This window comes from Periplaneta americana, chromosome 10 (assembly GCF_040183065.1).
Source record: "Periplaneta americana isolate PAMFEO1 chromosome 10, P.americana_PAMFEO1_priV1, whole genome shotgun sequence".
Taxonomy (NCBI): Eukaryota; Metazoa; Arthropoda; class Insecta; order Blattodea; family Blattidae; genus Periplaneta; species Periplaneta americana.
Window position 1 is genome coordinate 176,620,672 of NC_091126.1, and position 18,159 is coordinate 176,638,830.

General features: G+C 36.6%; 1 protein-coding gene across 3 annotated transcripts in view; it reads right to left on the minus strand.

The window, feature by feature from the left end:
- Positions 1-18,159, minus strand: part of LOC138708190 (ataxin-7-like protein 1) — a 101,208-nt gene that overhangs the window by 21,168 nt on the left and 61,881 nt on the right. For 2 of the 3 annotated variants that reach the window (XM_069838472.1, XM_069838471.1), the window contains exon 6: positions 10,210-11,020. In XM_069838472.1, the coding sequence (XP_069694573.1) occupies positions 10,210-11,020 (811 nt within the window). Of the gene's footprint in view, positions 1-6,246; positions 6,329-10,209; positions 11,021-18,159 lie in introns of all 3 variants that reach the window. The other variant, XM_069838473.1, reaches the window with a different exon arrangement.

Sequence of the window (18,159 nt, forward strand, 5' to 3'; positions counted from 1 at the left end):
GAGTTAAGCAGGCTAATTAATACCTGTATAATTCTGGCAATCATATCTATCCCCCATTAAAAATCATTAATATTATAGCATTACATTAGTAATTTTAAACGAGTTATATTTTCCAAAACCTGTTCAAGACGGAAACGAATGCTTCCTATTTATTTTTCGGTTTTAGATAAGTTCCCGTTTTATACAGGCACAACAAGGGAAACATTTTTTACAAATAATTGAAAACTCACAGCATGCTATTGTACACCATGTGGACAAAAGTATCTGGACACCACCTTATAAATGAAGTCCAAGTTTGGGCCGTCCTCAACCGGGGAACTGGCAGTTAATAAGACGTTGGCCCACCCTTAGCTTCTATGACAGCCCATACTCTCGTAGACATACTTTCAATTAGGTGGCAGAAGGTTTCCTGGGGAATGGCAGCCCATTTCTCGCGGAGGATCGAAATGAGAATAGGTTTCGATGTGAGTCTATGTGAGCTAGAATGAAGTCAGCATTCCAAAACATCCAAGAGATGTTCTATGGGATTCAAACCCGGACTCTGTACAGGCCAGTCCATTAGTGGGACACTGTCATCAAACCACTCGCGCACATGCCTTGCTCAGTCACGTTCATCCCCAAACTGGTAGCATCAAAGTGGTTACAATGCCAGCGTAAACTTGTGCTGTGACATTGCTACATAAAGCAACAAGGGGGCCAAGTTCCCTTCAGGAGAAACATAACCACACCATAACACCTCCACCCCTGAATTTCACAGTTGGCATTACACAAGCCGGTAGATATTGTTCGCCAGGCACCCGCCACATTGTATACCATGATTCATCATTCCACACAATGGTTTTCCACTGTTCTATGGTCCAGTTTCGATGCTCCTTACACCAGGCGAGATGATGTGGTGGTGGTGGTTGGGGTGGCGGTGTTGGTGTTAATTGCAGTAATGGTCATGGTGTAGCAATGAGCAAATTCCTCAAGATTCAATGCAAGATAAATTAACTATCATGTACATGAATGTAAAGTCCTGATAGTAAAAAAAAAATAATTACCTAAATAATTTTAGCAGCTGGGTAAAAAGAGTCAAATTATTTTCCTTCTCAAATCCGTAATATGGAATAGACTAATTTAAGCAGAAAAAATAAATGACTTGTCACTCTTACTGCAACTGACATTTATAATGTGATTAATTTCAAGTGAAGTTGCAAGTGAATATTATTATGTAGAAGAAAGCACATTATGATTTTAGAAACGTCCCAATTGATGTTTCACATGATTCTTAGGACATATTTTTGTAAGGATAATTAAAGTTTGAACAACAGTTTTCATAAATTGGAAAATATAATAATTATGGGAAATACAATAAATTTACTTCTTTATTTCATGTTCTTAAGCTACAGTAAAATTAAAAACAAAAAGCTTGCATTAAATTTCCTTTTAATAATTCATACTTTGTGAAGAGAGAAATTCCTTCTTGGCAAGTACATTGACTGTCAAAAAAGAAAATTCTGTCACTTCTCAATTAAGGAACTATAAAACCTCTATATATCCATGAAAAATGTAAATATTAAATCTCAAGCCTATATCTATCAAGGAAAAAAATAGGTTTTTGCCTAAATTCTGCTCTCTATTTGTCAGTCTGGCCTTCTGCAGCTCATAACTGAATTGAGTCGAAGAGAAGTTGGTTAATAAAACTTAAAATTATTCAAATCTGCTATGGGTCACCAAAATACCGAATCATTTATCTTCACTTTGTTGCCAACAGGCGCACATGCTAATTCACAGACCCGATATCGGGAAAGATGTCGAGGAATGAAAGATGACACACATTCGATTACTTGTTACATCCAATAAAACACTTCCTCGTATTTTGTCATACATATGTATTAGTTACCTAGTCAGTGTAAATAACAGTCGTATTTCGTCATAAAAGTGTACCAGATTTCCAGTCAGTGTAAACAGTAACACAAAGACGTGAAGACATATTTGTGGTTTAATGTTATCATTATGGTTCAGATAAAGTAGCTGTATCAGGATAGGCATCCTTGGTCGTGCATTTTGTTTACAAACATTAACTAGGGCTGTACTGTGTATTCACTGATGTTTTAGCTAGGGGCTGGTGAGTGCTCTTCCCAGCAGTTCATGTTTGTATAGAAAATGCACGGACCAAGGATGGCTATCCTGATACAGCTACTTCATCTGAACCGTAGTTATCATACATGGAGATCATTTCCAATATTTGAGCCATTTAAACAGAATGCGAATTAACCCTCCTACTACCATGGGGTCAGTGGTGACCCCACGCATTAAAGAAATCGTTTGTATCACCTTCAAAATATTTTTATATATTTTTTCCCCCTTTTTGACTTTTATTTATTTTAGGTTAATGACACTCCTGTAAAATATTTCTCATCTACCATTTTCAGTTTCTGAAATAGTGATTCAATTACATCTAGTACTGCGGGGTCAGGATTGACCCAAAATGACATTTTGTGTGGTTTATAATTTCTTGCGGACAAACCACTCGTAATTAACTCTTATGCTCCCTAGTGGCAGATTATGACACTCTTTAGTCCAGTTCATTTTTTCGACCGGATTTTACTAATACTTCAGCAATTAACTGCCTTTGTTTTGCGGTCTGAGCGACTACACTATGGCCGCTGTAGGTCTAAATCTGCCCAATCGTTTTTTTATTTTATTGGGTTATTTTACGACGCTGTATCAACATCTAGGTTATTTAGCATCTGAATGAAATGAAGGTGATAATGCCGGTGAAGTGAGTCCGGGATCCAACACCGAAAGTTACCCAGCATTTGCTCGTATTGGGTTGAGGGAAAACCCCGGAAAAAACCTCAACCAGGTAACTTGTCTCGACCGGGATTCGAACCCGGGCCACCTGGTTTTGCGGCCAGACGCGCTGACCGTTACTCCACAGGTGTGGACTGCCCAATCGTAAAGTATGCAAAATTTTGTTAGAAGAAAATGATGATGTGAAACATTGTGATGCTACATTGTTGACGAACGGTGATCAGAACCTTTCTGATGACATCGAAAGTCTTGAAGACAGTGCTGCTTCGAATAGTTATTGTGCATCAAGTATCGAGTCCTCGTCGGACGGTGAAGATGAAAATTTTGACTACTGCTATCCAACACATTTTCATGTCATGTTCATTGGCATTGCTCAAGTGGTAGCGCATCTGCTTGCTGATTCGGAATTGCGCTCGGGCGTCGGTTCGATTCCCGCTTGTGCTGATAACCTGGTTGGGTTCATTCTGAGGTTTTCCCCAACCCTAATGCGAATCTCAGGTAATCTATGGCGAATCTTCTGTTTCATCTCGCCAAATATCATTTCGCTATCATCACCAATTCTATCGACGATAGATAACCCAGTAGTTGAATAATTTCAAGGGAGAAATTGTTCCGGGGCCGGGTATCGAATCCGGGACCTTTGGCCAAATGCACCAATGATCTACCAACTGAGCTACCCAGGAACTCCATTGAATCGGTGTTTGGTAGAGTTCCTGGGTAGCTCAGTTGGTAGAGTATTGGTGCATTTAGCCAAAGGTCCCGGGTTCGATACCCGGCCCCGAAACAATTTTTCCTTTGAAATTATTCAAATCAGCTTCACAGGGAGGAATACACGTCCTTGTTAATAGAAAACAACAATAAGTCACACAGAGTTTGTGTGCACTCAATGTTGGTTACTTAATGTCTGTCAGCCCATTTTGAGGCCTGTGGATATAAAGGGAGAAATTGAATCGGTGTCTGGTAGAGTTCTTAGGTAGCTCAGTTGGTAGAGTGTTGGTGTGTTTAGCCAAAGGTCCCGGGTTCGATACCCGGCCCCAGAACAATTTTTCCCTTGAAATTATTCAAATAATCTTCACAGGGAGTTATACCTGAAAGCTAGGTTTGCATAATACGGAACAACTGGATAATACGCATGGCAGACCAATATCGATAGTCGACTCTACTCGCTGGCCACTAGTCACTGGGCCGTACCGAGCCGTATCAAACAAAATATAATCGAAATGGTGGTAGTCAAATTCGCGACTATATTCTTAAATAATTCACTCCATTAGTCAAGTTCAAGGTTGTATGTAGTACAACGCCGATTTTTTGAATGCATTAAAAGAAAATGAAGATGTAATAAGATAATAAACTAGGTTATCACAAGGAAATTAACAGGAAAAAAGGTGTGTTTCATGGAATACAATTAAAATGACGGAAAGTAAATTTCCGGTTAATGTTCGCCAAAGCGTAAAGTACGTAATTATGACGGCGTTGCTGTTTTATTTCTGGCCTATAGAAAAATACCTAGCCTTTTACGAAAAAAAAAAAATTTAAGGACCTTGAAATTATTCACCACTTTCATTATTGGCCTATTATTTTTTAACAATATTACGAATCAAAAACTGGCATATTATATAATTTTAACTACTACATGGACGAATCAAATCAAGCTAACCTAACCTAACCAAAGCTAACCTAACCTAACCAAAGCTAAGCTAACCTAACCTAACCAAAGCTAAGCTAACCTAACCAAAGCTAATCTAACCTAACCTAAGCTAAGCTAATCTAAGCTAACCTAACATAACATAACCTTCGTAAATGCAAGGCCTGTAACAAGGAGCAAGAAGGGATCTCAATCATTTAATCTGCAAGTACACGCAAAAATAAATTCAAGTAAGGATCACGCTCCCACTGCATGAGAGGTCCGCGCATTAGCTACAGCAAAACTGTTTCTGTCCCGAGCCTCTCATCTAAGGCACTCGTCATAATTTACTCGCAATATTTACGCAAATACACATTGTCGCTAACAGTGGTGCTATCTCTCAATAATGTTCAGAACGAAGGAGGTAGACAGAGAGAGAAAAAATTTCTCCCGCCAACTACGCCACACACCAACGTCATGTTCTTATGTTGGTGACATTGTGTATTTACTTAAATTTGGTGGTAAACGTAACGGCACGGTTCAAAGTGACCGTGCTAATTCTCCAGTATAGCGCATAATACATGTCACTGTTCGTTAACAGAAAACCACAATAAGTCACACAGAGTTTGTGAGCGCTCAATGTTGGTTGTTTGACTTTTGTCAGTCCATTTTGAGGCCTATGGATACAAAGGGAGAAACTGAGTCGGTGTCTGGTAGAGTTCCTGGATAGCTCAGTTGGTAGAGCATTGGTGCATTTAGCCAAAGGTCCCAGGTTCAATATCTGGCCCCGGAACAATTTTTCCCTTGAAATTATTCAAATTATTCAGCTTCATAGGAAGCTATACCTGAAAGCTAGATTTGCAACGCAGTAGTTGATACACCATTGTTAAATAACCAAGTTACAAAAAAAAAAAAACTCATATCCTTACTGTATAATATCCTAAAATAGAATAAAGCTTTCCAGTTCATCAGCTCTAGCACTTGTCCCTATCACTAGGTGCTCTCGAGTTGAATTCCCAATGTTGACTGAAATAATAATTGTGATGGATAAAATCGGAAGATTAGGACTCTTATCAAGGCACTTCTGTTAACCAAAAACATTCAAGCAGGTGCTCAAGTTGTTCAGAGTTTACATGTCAAGACCATTTGATATGCAAACAATACAGTAAATTATATATATTGTAGTTAAATAATTATTTTATGAATAAATTATAATGAAAACAATGGCTGAAAACTTATTTTGTGCATAAATGTCAGCATTGAAAATGTAAGTATTTTTTTTCCGATTTTTTTAAAACTGGGGGCAGCATTGACCACATGGTATCCAGTGTCACAAAAATGTCTTGTAGTACAAAGGTTGATCATAGTACTTAGCTCCTGGAGTATAGTAAAAATATTTTCTCGTAGTTTGTGTAAGGTTCTCTTCACAGGGAATCTATATAAAAATAACGAAAAATATGAACCATGTAAATCAAGGTTAAAAGAAATAATTCAAAATATGGAAAACAAACATATCTGTAATTAATACAATATATATTTATATATTGTATGCAGATATTCCTGTAATGGTGTGTTGAATATACTGCAATGACAGTTTTCAGAAGAAAAACATTCTTCCAAACGAGGCAGAGAAAGTTTGCAAATTTCAATGTGGTTTCATCTTGAAATCTTGTTCATGACAAATTTCTTTTCCATTATCTTTCAACTGATTTTACAGAAAACTCTTTGAGTGATAGTTTGCATATAGTTCTGAATTATGCAATTCCACACATAATGCTACAAAATCGTTATGGAATCTTAGTAATAGTCATCTTTTCACTTACAAATATATGGAAAATTTTTGACAGTCGACAATTGGTCACCACAGCATTGACTTTGGTGAGCAAACAGTTGACTTGTAAGAAGCTGAAAAATAACATTGAAAAGGTTTCATCACATGTAATAGTTACCTACTCTGAAAACAATTTCCTCCTGTCTAGTCGATTGTATTTAACTTGAATTTGAAATGTTAATGAAGTAATATGTATATTTCAAGGCACATTTTCTGTTATAGGCAAAGCATGCCAAGTGCTTTTTATAATAACAGGTGTTGCTAAAAAGGTTAAGCACATCAAAATAAATATGTAATAACATAATCACTGTGCCAACATGTAACATAACATAACATAATAATAATAATAATAATAATAATAATAATAATACTTATTGTCATCAAAATCTGTATCAGTTACGGTGTACCACCACATTTCTACATGCAGGTTCCACCGTAACTTTGTTACATTTTCCTACAATTAATATGAAATTCGGACAGACTGTTTAACTAATAACTCCACTAATCCTCATATTAGAGTTTTTGCACCCTTGCCATTTGCTAAACAACATTATGTTGACGTCAGTAATGATGTATTTGGTGACTTATGTTAACGTTCGTAAAATTTCAGAAAGAATCATTATACAATATTTCCCGCTCCATAAACATTAATCATGTCGTAGCTCCTATGATAGTCAATCAATTGCGCGGTAATTTTTTTAATTGATATCTCAATGTCTAAGGAAGGCACAGAAAAAATCGAAATGAAAATCTTTCTTGAAAAGTAAGAAAAAAAATATTAACTTCGATGTGATCTGTTCAGAAGAAATATTTACACTTTTAAAAGTTGATAAGCGGTAAACTTCTTTTGTTTTTCATGTTAGATGGGGATCAAAGCGAGAGAACACAAAGGAGTGTTTTCACTTGGCAGAGTATTCATGAATCAACCTTTTATCTGCTGTAATCTCAAAGAAAAATGCATTCCTGAACCGTCTTGTACTTCGGCCTGAATAATTTATCCATCTTGAACTGTTCTAAGTAGATGAATATGATCCACAGTAGTAAATCTCAAACGAGATACCATATTTTAACACCAAATTAGGCCTACGGTAAACTTCACTCACATCCACGTTATCCAGCTACAGATAGTGTTTTCTGCTGTTGAAAAAACGTGAGGTGAATGGCACTGATTGGCTCTTTCATCAATGACGTCAACATAACGTTAATGTTTAGTGTACAGCGAGTGTGTGAAACCTCACTAGTAACTTAACTACAAACCGTCCATTTCTCCTTACTGATCTTATTTCTCCTCCATGTTCCTTCCTGCACTCTATTCTTACCAACATAATTTCATATATGGTTTCTCTCCATCCCATTTTACTCTTCCTACTTTTACCTTTTACATTTTATACATTTCAAATCATTGCAACAACCTACTATTTTTCATAGAATATATTCTATTAATCATTATTACTCTTTCAAAATATCGTTCTTAAATTTTAACTGTATATCCAATTTATATAACATATAATATAATTTAACCTAGGCATACTGGTGCACAATCTAGTGAATAGAATTTGTGCACCACCATTTCTCCTGGCCCCAAGGTAGACATTTTTCATGACAATTTCAGACCCCACTAGGGATCGATCCCAGATTGACTAATCTGGAGGCAGACATGCTACCACAGAGCTAACTCGGAGGGCTATATGATATAATTTTAAGCATGATTAATTCATTCTCTTAATTATAAGTATAAATCATGTAAAAGATAGCAACTATTCCGATAAAGTTGTCCCTTTTGCTGCTGCTTTAACACAGATGATTTTCGATAAATAAAACAAACTATTGACACATTAATTTTAATTGACTTGTGCATTATTCTGTGTGTTCTGGTAAACCCTCAATAAGGTCAGATTGTATTAAATTAAATTATAATTTGAACTATTACAATTATTGAAGTCCAGATTAATCTCTCGCAGCTCATGTGATATGGTTCAATTCGTACACTACAAATATATGCAGCACAGTCTAAAATTATATTGTGTGCCTGTTCTGAATAATTATAAAGACAAAAAATGGGATGGGACTTATTTGAATGACAGGTATAATATCACTTTCTGGTGGTTAACTGAGGTCCACAACTAAAACAGGGACATGTTTACTCTAACTGATAATAAACATATACATGAAACTAAATCGTTATAACAGTACAAACATAAGGAATTATCATTAAAATAATCAACTAAACAGCATAAACATTTTCAAGGGGAAATTATTAGAAAATAATAATTAAACGTATCTGTAATAATTTTCAACTAAATGTTCATCATGCTTTGCTAATTAAATTTCAAGTGGAGCAGTCGACCCATGTCACGTATGTCATTGCTGAATGTGTACCTAACAAGGTGCTATGGATTACCGGTTAGTATGTCTGACCATGAAACGAGCAAGCCCAGGTTCAAATTCTGGTTGGGACAAATTACTTGCTCGAAGTTTTCTCCAGCATTTTCCCTGAACTCATTAAGACCAAATGCTGGGTAAATTTCGGCTCTGGAACTTAGACTCATTTCACTGGCATTATCACCTTCATTTCACTCGGATGCTAGATAACCATCGCAGTTGATGAAGTGTCGAATTAAAAAAGTACAAGGTCCATATTTTGAATTATTCAACCTGACAGTAGATGAAAGCATGGTTAAATGTGATGCAGAGATAACACAATGTGATACACCACATGAAGATTTTTAATTACAATGAATTTTGTATCATCTTTAGATATGATTAACACATACTTCACCATTGGGACAAAAGAGTATTACAATAATACCATTTGCTCCCACATATACGGAAAAAAAAAACGCGCACGCGCACGCGCACGCGCACGCACACGCACACGCGCACGCGCACGCACACGCACACGCACACACACACACACACACACACACAAAAAAATTCGGTCTACAGTCAATTTAAATAGCATGTGACTTTTAATAAATTGCACTAAATAATTAAGTAAATACTATTGGTGATTAATATGAAGTTCTAAATGAAGTTGTATTCGATTATTTCATTTAATTCATAACATAATGTTTCCTTTCAAACCTCGTATTGAAAAAAAAAATTATTCTTGATTCACATACTTGTGCATGATATAATAAAATTTGTTAAATTAACACATTTTGAAATGCACTGTGTTAACTAACAGAAACTTTATATGGTACTTCACCTTTATAGTGGAAATGTTTGGTCTTGTTTTGTATGTAAACTTTTCCTGCTGTAGTTTTTATTTTTTAATTTTTGTGCAGGGTATGATTTGTTTCTTACGTTAATGTTCGCATATTTGCGTGTTATTTGTTGTTTCAAATAATATACTGCAAACAAAACAACTTTTTTTTTATTGGGTTATTTTACGACGCTGTATCAACATCTAGGTTATTTAGCGTCTGAATGATATGAAGGTGATAATGCTGGTGAAATGAGTCCGGGGTCCAGCACCGAAAGTTACCCAGCATTTGCTCGTATTGGGTTGAGGGAAAACCCCGGAAAAAACCTCAACCAGGTAACTTGCCCTGACCAGGATTCGAACCTGGACCACCTGGTTTCGCAGCCAGACGTGCTGACCGACAAAACAACTACAACAGAAAAATCCTACATGAGGATTGTATGTATACAAAGCAACATGAAATACCTATACTACAAAGGCAAAGTACCAATCAAGTTTCTATTATTTAACACATGCTGTTCAAAGGTTGTTAATTTAACAAGCTTTAATTCATCAGTCAATAAATACGTATAATTTCTCACCACATTACTTTAGCTTTCCTGTCACAAAGAGATTATTGACATTCTATTCATAATTCATCTGTTAAATCAGAAACATATCCGGAAATATAGATGAGAATTTTTTATAAATATTCCATACCCATCTTTTTAACATTATTTACAAAGTAAGCCCATCAACTATTCAACTCACCTTTCACATTTGTTGCATTTGCTGCGCCATCTGAAATTTGGTTTACATTACTAGAAGAAATCCCTTTTGAAAGTTCCGTCCGCAATGAATCCGAGCCGACACCACTCCGCGAACTTAATACATTCTTAGTTTCACTTGTATCACTCTGACTTGCCGAACTACTACCTGTCGTCAGTCCATTTGCAATGGCGACAGTCACAAGTGGCACATGGTTTCCCCTTCCACCCAAACGACTGTTCTTTCTTGCCAGCAAGCTGCCAATGATTTCTGCAGGGTTTACGTTTTGTGTATGTTTCCGTTTTGTTCGTTTGGAGTTTGAATTTCCACTTGATTTGGATGATTCTGCATGCCTTTTAAGACTTCCACTGAGAATATTTGGAACATGAAACTGACCATTTTTGACAGAGTCTTTACACGTTACACTGTGATTTAAAGTTGCTTTGACTGCCAAATGCTGTGGCTTTGGCAACACTGCTTTGAGAGCACTAGGAACCCCAAGAGTAGTTGTTGAAGGACTGCGGTGAGCCGGAGTGGGAAGAATGGGTATTTTGTGACCTTTAGACAATCCAATATTAGGGACAAGAATCTTTCCTGTTGGACTAAGAAAGTTACTCTTGGTGCAGATGTTTGTTAGAACAGTTTTTATGGTTCCTGCTGCATGATTTGTGCCTGTATTTCCATAGAAATCGTTACTAAGCGGTGACCGGATGGGACCATGTGTTAAAGCTTTCCGCAAACCTTCACGAACCACTTCCAATCTTCGGGTATTACATACCAAAGTACCAACTTTACGCCCAGAAAATGAACACACCTGCAAAAATAAAATAAAACCTCTTTAATTCCAATACATAGCATGTTGGCAGACTAGCAGCATGCACACATGCAGGTGGGCAAGATCAGAGAAGACAGCCAGCCAGACAGAACTCGCGAATTAAAATAGTGTAACTTACACTACATTTTCATCATAAAAATCAAACACGAAACTACTCCATTTCAATATCTTTCCACAATTCTTTTTTAAGAATTACTTTGTGAATCTTTCGAAAATTATGTAAATACTGTACACTTAACAATTACTTCATGTTGTGATGATTCAAGAGAGGAGAGAACTGCAAAGGAAAGTCATGGAGTAACTAAATGACATGATATTCATGACTGCATTAGAAGTTTAATGCAAATGAAGGAGCCAGAGATAAGCGCATGAACAGAAACCAAATTTATTTTTTCTCTCATGTGCTCAACATAGAAGTAACACCAAGTGTTGTAAAACCCAACATGGAAGAAGCACCAAGTCTCTAACACCTATCAGAGAGCATACTAATAACTAACTTGTTCTCCAGTGTGTGATAAGGTAAAATGTATATTCGTAATAGAAAATAAACTGCACCTGAACAAAACCAGCAACATGCTGTAGCATCTGGGCATGTTAGGAGCTGTTGCCACTACAGGCTGTATGCCAAGAATTAGGCTATACTTTCTGAAGAGCTCTCTAGCAAAATAATACTCATGTCTAAATTTTGTTTAATGAGAAATTTGAAGTATATCAGTTGCATTTAGATACTGGTATCAAATTAGAACGCACCAGTAAATCTCAAAATAATTTTCATACTTACGTGTTTGAGAACTCAGGTTAACTGGTGAAACCTATACAATTTATATTAATTGGTTTAAGTATGATGAATTACAGAGGCTTTATGCATTTCATTTAAGTTCAAGAAATAATCAGGTAGTAAAAAAGCCACAGATGTCTAAACTAAGAGGCAGAAAGAGCCTTCACTCTCCCTGCTCCAATAAAACTTCAGAATCCTTGCAATGAAACCTTTCATTGCAGTTTATTCATGTAAACTGTACTTCATGTATTAGATTCTAATGAATGAGTTAGAATATACTTAATTTTAAAATGCAAACTCAAGATTATTTTTACATATTTCTTTCTCCTGTACAAAGCTTTATTTAAGCCATGCATACATTCAGACCTAATTCGATATACAGTACAACTTCGATTATCCATGGGTACAACATTGCAAACGGTTAATCAGAAAAAGGAATAATCTAATAATCTGTATAATCCAACTTAAAACTATCTGGTGCCATTTAAGATGCTTTAAAAAAGACTATCTTTTCTGCACTTCACTAAAATTAATTTTCTTTTTTATGTTAATTCTAATCCTACAAATTACTAAGTAGTATTCGAGCAAACGGATGCAATGTGACACTTTTATAATAGTCTAACAGACTAACAAATGTTTATTTGATTTTGATAGAGAAATAAACGAAAGTTACATACCCGGTGAAAACACGAGATAATGGTAGGCATGATTCAGAAAGAAGAGAAGAGCAGCGCAAGTACTCTACACATTTTAAAAATCGCGACAACAGATAATCGAATTTCTACTGTATATCAAACTAAGATAAAATTGAATTGTTTTTGGGTGTGTCCGAATATTATTCATATTCAGCGTTTTATAAAATACTTCTGTTGAGTCAAACATACCAGGAGATGCCTAGAGAAATTACTATGGTCTCCATGTGACAAATAATGATAGCAAACCTGTTCAATTTGTATTATAACTAGAGATGTGAATTTGTCCTTTTTGCCTATTTTGTTCCTTTACACCTTTCATTAAATATCCATTATGGACCATTAGGATTAAGATGTGCAAGTTTTAAGGCACCCAAAATTGCCTATTTTGGTGACAAGTGCCTATTTCTGGAATTGAAGCATATAAATGGCTATTTCGATCCTTTAAATTTTCGAAGTTTAAAATCAGTCCTTCCCTTCAAACTGCTGTCAAAGAAGGAATTGAAAAAAGAATATGATTGATGGAGTACTATGAGTAAATATTGTGGCAGAAGTTTAGCTCGTTTCTATGACACGAAAATCACTGTTCTAACACTTCACATTAGACTGTGTTATACTTAGTAGCCAAGTTTTTTGAAGATGGCATCACAGTTCTCTTACATTACTGAAGAAGCAGTTCATTGTAATTCTGTTTCATTTCATATTTTCCATTGTCATGAGAAAGGCGAATGACCTGAAGATTTTATGGAGACAGTGTTGATTCCAATACCGAAGAAAAATAATGCCAAGAAATGTAAGAAGTTCAGGACTATCAGTCTAATATCGCACTCGGCGAAGATTCACTTGCGGATACTGAATCGACGTTTATATTTTAAGATGGAAAAACAGTTGGAAGAAGAGCAGTTTGGCTTCAGGAAGGGAAAAGGTACGAGAGATGCAACTGTACTACTATGGACAATTGGCGAAAGGTACCTAGAGAAGAATAAAGAAGTGTATGTAGTATTTGTGGACCTAGAAAAGGCTTTTGACAGAGTGAATTTGAATATACTGATGTGTATCCTAAAGAAAATTGGTGTGGATTGGAAAGAGAGAAGACTGTTCAGTAATCTTCATATGAAACAATGAGTCAAAGTCAGGATAGGAGAAGAAATGTCAGAAGGAAGTGAAATTGGGAGAGGAGTACATCAAGAATGTCCTTTATCACCTACCCTGTTCAACATCTACTTGGAGGATTTAGTAAAGAACTGTTTTCATAACATGGGAGGAGTGATAGTAGGAGGAAGAAGAATAAAGTGCATAAGATTTGCTGATGATAGAAGAGGGGATGATACTAAGGTATGTGCTACTGGAGCTAAATGACAGCTGTGAGCAATATGGGATGAAGATTGTAATAGTATGTTTTGCCCTGGTTGGTTAAACCATTCCCGAACATATTTCCAGAAGTAGTTTTCCGACTGGTCTTCAGTCCGAATGCGTTGTTTCCAATATAGCAGTATTTCCGAAAACAAATATTATTCAATATTCCGAAAACAAATATTCCGAAGGACTTATTTTTTCCGAAATGGTTACAATAATACATTTTATTATGTATATTCTAACAAGTAATTTACAGATCAAACTGATGCCATAAAGCTCGCAGATATTCCAAGAGGCGACCTTCTTCTTTGTAAGTGGGATTTTGTAGCACGAAGTTCCGAATGCATTTACACAGGCGAAGCTACTTCTTCTTTGGTTGTGTCCGAACAGTTCGCCCCATTTGGAACTCCCTAACCATGGTTTCCATATCTCCTTGCTCCTGCAGTTCTTGTATGGTGTAATAGAAAGTCTGGTCTTCTTTTCCAACAAATCGATTATGGAAGGTTGTTCAATGCGGTAGGGTTAGGTGGGAGGTGACGTTGTCTTTCTCTTCTCACCGCCTTGTTTAAATTACTTCTTTCTGGCAGCAATGCCAGCACTCTCGATGGAACATGCCACAGTTCGGTGGATAGTACTTGAGCTGGACGATGATCGGGGATGTTCTGCTGCTTTCTGCTTCAGTCCTTGTTTCACAATTTCAGCTTCCGCCTCTTCTCTATTCGGAGGGTGCGTGTGCTCAGAAGGGCCTTTTTTGTGACATCAATATTTCCACCAGCGACAGTAGTGACTACTTGAGAAGCGCACTCTTTTACACAGACCCTCTTACATCCCCAAACACTCCATCCCCACGGATCCGCTTTTGCTTTTATAATATACATATCCTTCCTACATCAGCATCTTTCCCCCTTTGGTTCCACCTGCATTATAAGTACAGAACTACTTTAAAATTTTGAAGAATTTCGTTACTAAGTATCGAAGAACAATGAATTCAGTAAACACTGTTTATACGGTTGTAGGGATTTCCATTTCGGAATCGAGAATATATGGTTTCAGACATATTGCTGTATCGGAAATAATGCATTCGGAATGATGACCATTCTGAAGAGTCTGATTTCGGAAAACAGGATTCGGAAATATGTCCGGGAATTGCTTAAAACTTATATGTTAAAGTTTCCAAATGCCTGTAGTTAAACACAAAGAATCAATTCAATTGTTTATTGGACACAAAGCTGCATTACAAGTCATAACCATTATCTGTTAAGCACTCTAATGAGTTGAAATTTTACTACGTCCTTACAGAGACTCTGATATCTGTCAGCAGCACTGTCAACATTGACGGAAAAAACAAGAAGTGCATATACATTTTAATGTACCGAGGTACATATGATATTTCCATGCAGATATTCTGCATCATCATATGATGAAAGAGTAATGGAACGGAGAAAAATTCTCTCTGACACCGGGATTTGAACCCGGGTTTTCAGCTCTACGTACTGATGCTTTATCCACTAAGCCACACCGGATACCCATCCCGGTGTCGGACAGAATCGTCTCAGTTTAAGTTCCAACTCTTGGGTTCCCTCTAGTGGCCGCCCTCTGCACTACGTCATAGATGTCTATGAACGCAGGACTGAAGTCCACACATGTGCAGAGGTGCACTCATTATGAGTGACTAGTTGGCCAGGATCCGACAGAATAAGCGCCGTCTTAAATCACGAAGTGATTTACGCATATCATATATATTTTAATGTACCGAGGTACATATGATATTTCCATGCAGATATTCTGCATCATCATACGATGAAAGAGTAATGGAACGGAGAAAAATTCTCTCCGGCACCGGGATTTGAACCCGGGTTTTCAGCTCTATGTGCTGATACCACTAGAGGGAACCCAAGAGTTGGAACTTAAACTGAGATGATTCTGTCCGACACTAGGATGGGTATCCGGTGTGGCTTAGTGGATAAAGCATCAGCAGATAGAGCTGAAAACCCGGGTTCAAATCCAGGTGCCGGAGAGAATTTTTCTCCATTCCATTACTCTTTCATCGTAAGAAGTGCATAGCTTTACTATACTGTAAATCTTTATGTAGAACTACGTGTGGGTGCAATCACCTGTCGAAAAGCGCATAGCTTTACAATGCTGCATATCTCTACATAGAGCTATGAATGATGTGAAAAATGAAACACGGAGAATATAAGGAGAACAAGAATACAAGGACGACAAGGAGAACAAGGGGGAGACGAGAAGAAGAAGGGGAATATAAAGAGAACTCGAAGGCAAGGAAAACAAGGCGAACAAAGATAACACAAGAAGAACAAGGGAGGGGGTTGCATTTTTACTTGATGGTCAATTCCTAAATTATCCTCCAAAGTACCTATTGAGGAGAAAAACGTAGCTCTACGTCCATTACATAGACAAATAATGTGATCTTTATAACACACTAACTTTCACATCTCGTCCTCTTCCTAAGAGTCCGAATTTGAAGTGCTGGTACCAGAATGGCCAGAATATGAAGTATAGTAAGGGAGACAAGACCTGACCTGTGACCTTATCATGAGCCATGGCTATATCACCAATGGGTAGGTTTCAGTCTGAGATGAACTTCCGTGTCGGTAGATTCGTATAATATTAATCATCATGAAGCAAACTCTCTTTCTGATAGCTCATTCTTTCCCCTCTCACACACCTCACACGCCAGGCCTCACTTCATCTGTACTGAATGCAGAGATAATGCTGACATTACTTTCATTAGGAATTCACCATATTTGGACTATTTACACTGCTCTTGAAGGTAGTTAAACATACTGACAAATCTTTACTAAAAGGAGAGGATTCATTCAAGACAAGCATCACTATCCAGTCAATACATACACAATATGTACAATCTTAGAAAAAATTCCCCATCGCATGCAGGTGCACAGACAACACAGTTCTATCTTTAACACATATTCAACAGAAATGTTGGTTACAACATTATTTGAGTGAATGATTCAATTATTGTTTATATAGATCTTAAGTCAGATTAGTGAAATATGTTTCTAGTCGGGGATGTACGCAATGGAGGGGGAAAGGAACTGGCCAACCTACCCCATTATCTTCTGGCTTAGTTGCCTCATGAGAGATGTCTTATTGATGTAACTTATGAGGTTCCAACCTTTCTTTGGTCAGTTGACAAGCACTTCTTTTCTTCCATTCAATTCAAAAGAGACACCATATAATATACAGACTACAATGTTTAGGTAAGTACACAAGTACTTCCCTGCTGTCTAAGTATCTCCCTGCCCTCTATCTTGCTTAGAAACTTGACATCGCTGTTATCTTATCTACATAAAAACATAGCAAGAATATTGTCCTCACAGAAAGAGTAGATCAAGTTGATGACTGAGAAGTACCTCATAAATATACTGGGTGTATAAAAAAAATATATATCCCTGTTTTTTAGTGCTTTGTATTTCGCAAAGTTGGTACAATATTTTTCCTTGTCTTTTCAGGTAACAATATTTTTCTTTTCTTTTTAGGTAATTGTTGTGGATTTTCGGAGAATATTTCACAATGGTTCTAAGCCACAGTGAATTAAAACTGTTTTATTTTATTTAGAAATAAAATGATGGGAGATGATAAGGAATGGATAAAAAAATGTGTGGTTTACAAAGTTCATTTCCATATTAATAGATTAGAGAATTGCCCGAATGTGAGGTTTTGGAGTCCCAATTCACCAAACAATGGAACAACCTCTCCACAGCCCAAAATACATTATTTGTCATCATCTTCCATCATCCCATTAAAACTATTGCAAATTTCAACATATTGTCGCTTGTCTTGAACTGTTTGCAAGTGTTTCACTTGCATTTTCCACAGAAAGAGTTTGAATTCTTCTTACAAAACTCTCTTGATCGATCTTCAATGCAGCCTCAGTTTCTGTGCAAGTTTTCGATATTTCTTTTTTGGGCTGTGATTAAATGACTGCCATACAGCTTCAATGTTTTATTGTATCCTAGCCATCCTCTGTCTTCCTGAATTTCTTTGTTCAGGTTAAGAACAGTTTCATTTTCACTGAATTTCTTTACTAACATCAGTATGCTAATCAAGAATTAAAGTGAATATGATATCTACACCAACTTGCACAACAATTATCTGAAATCAAAAGAAAAATTTTGTACCAATTTTTGGAAATATAAAACACTAAAAACAGGCATATTTTATTGGCGCACCCAGTACAAATGTTAATGACAGGATCACGTTTTACTTATTATAACACTTTCAGTTAATTTTCAGAAACACACAACTTT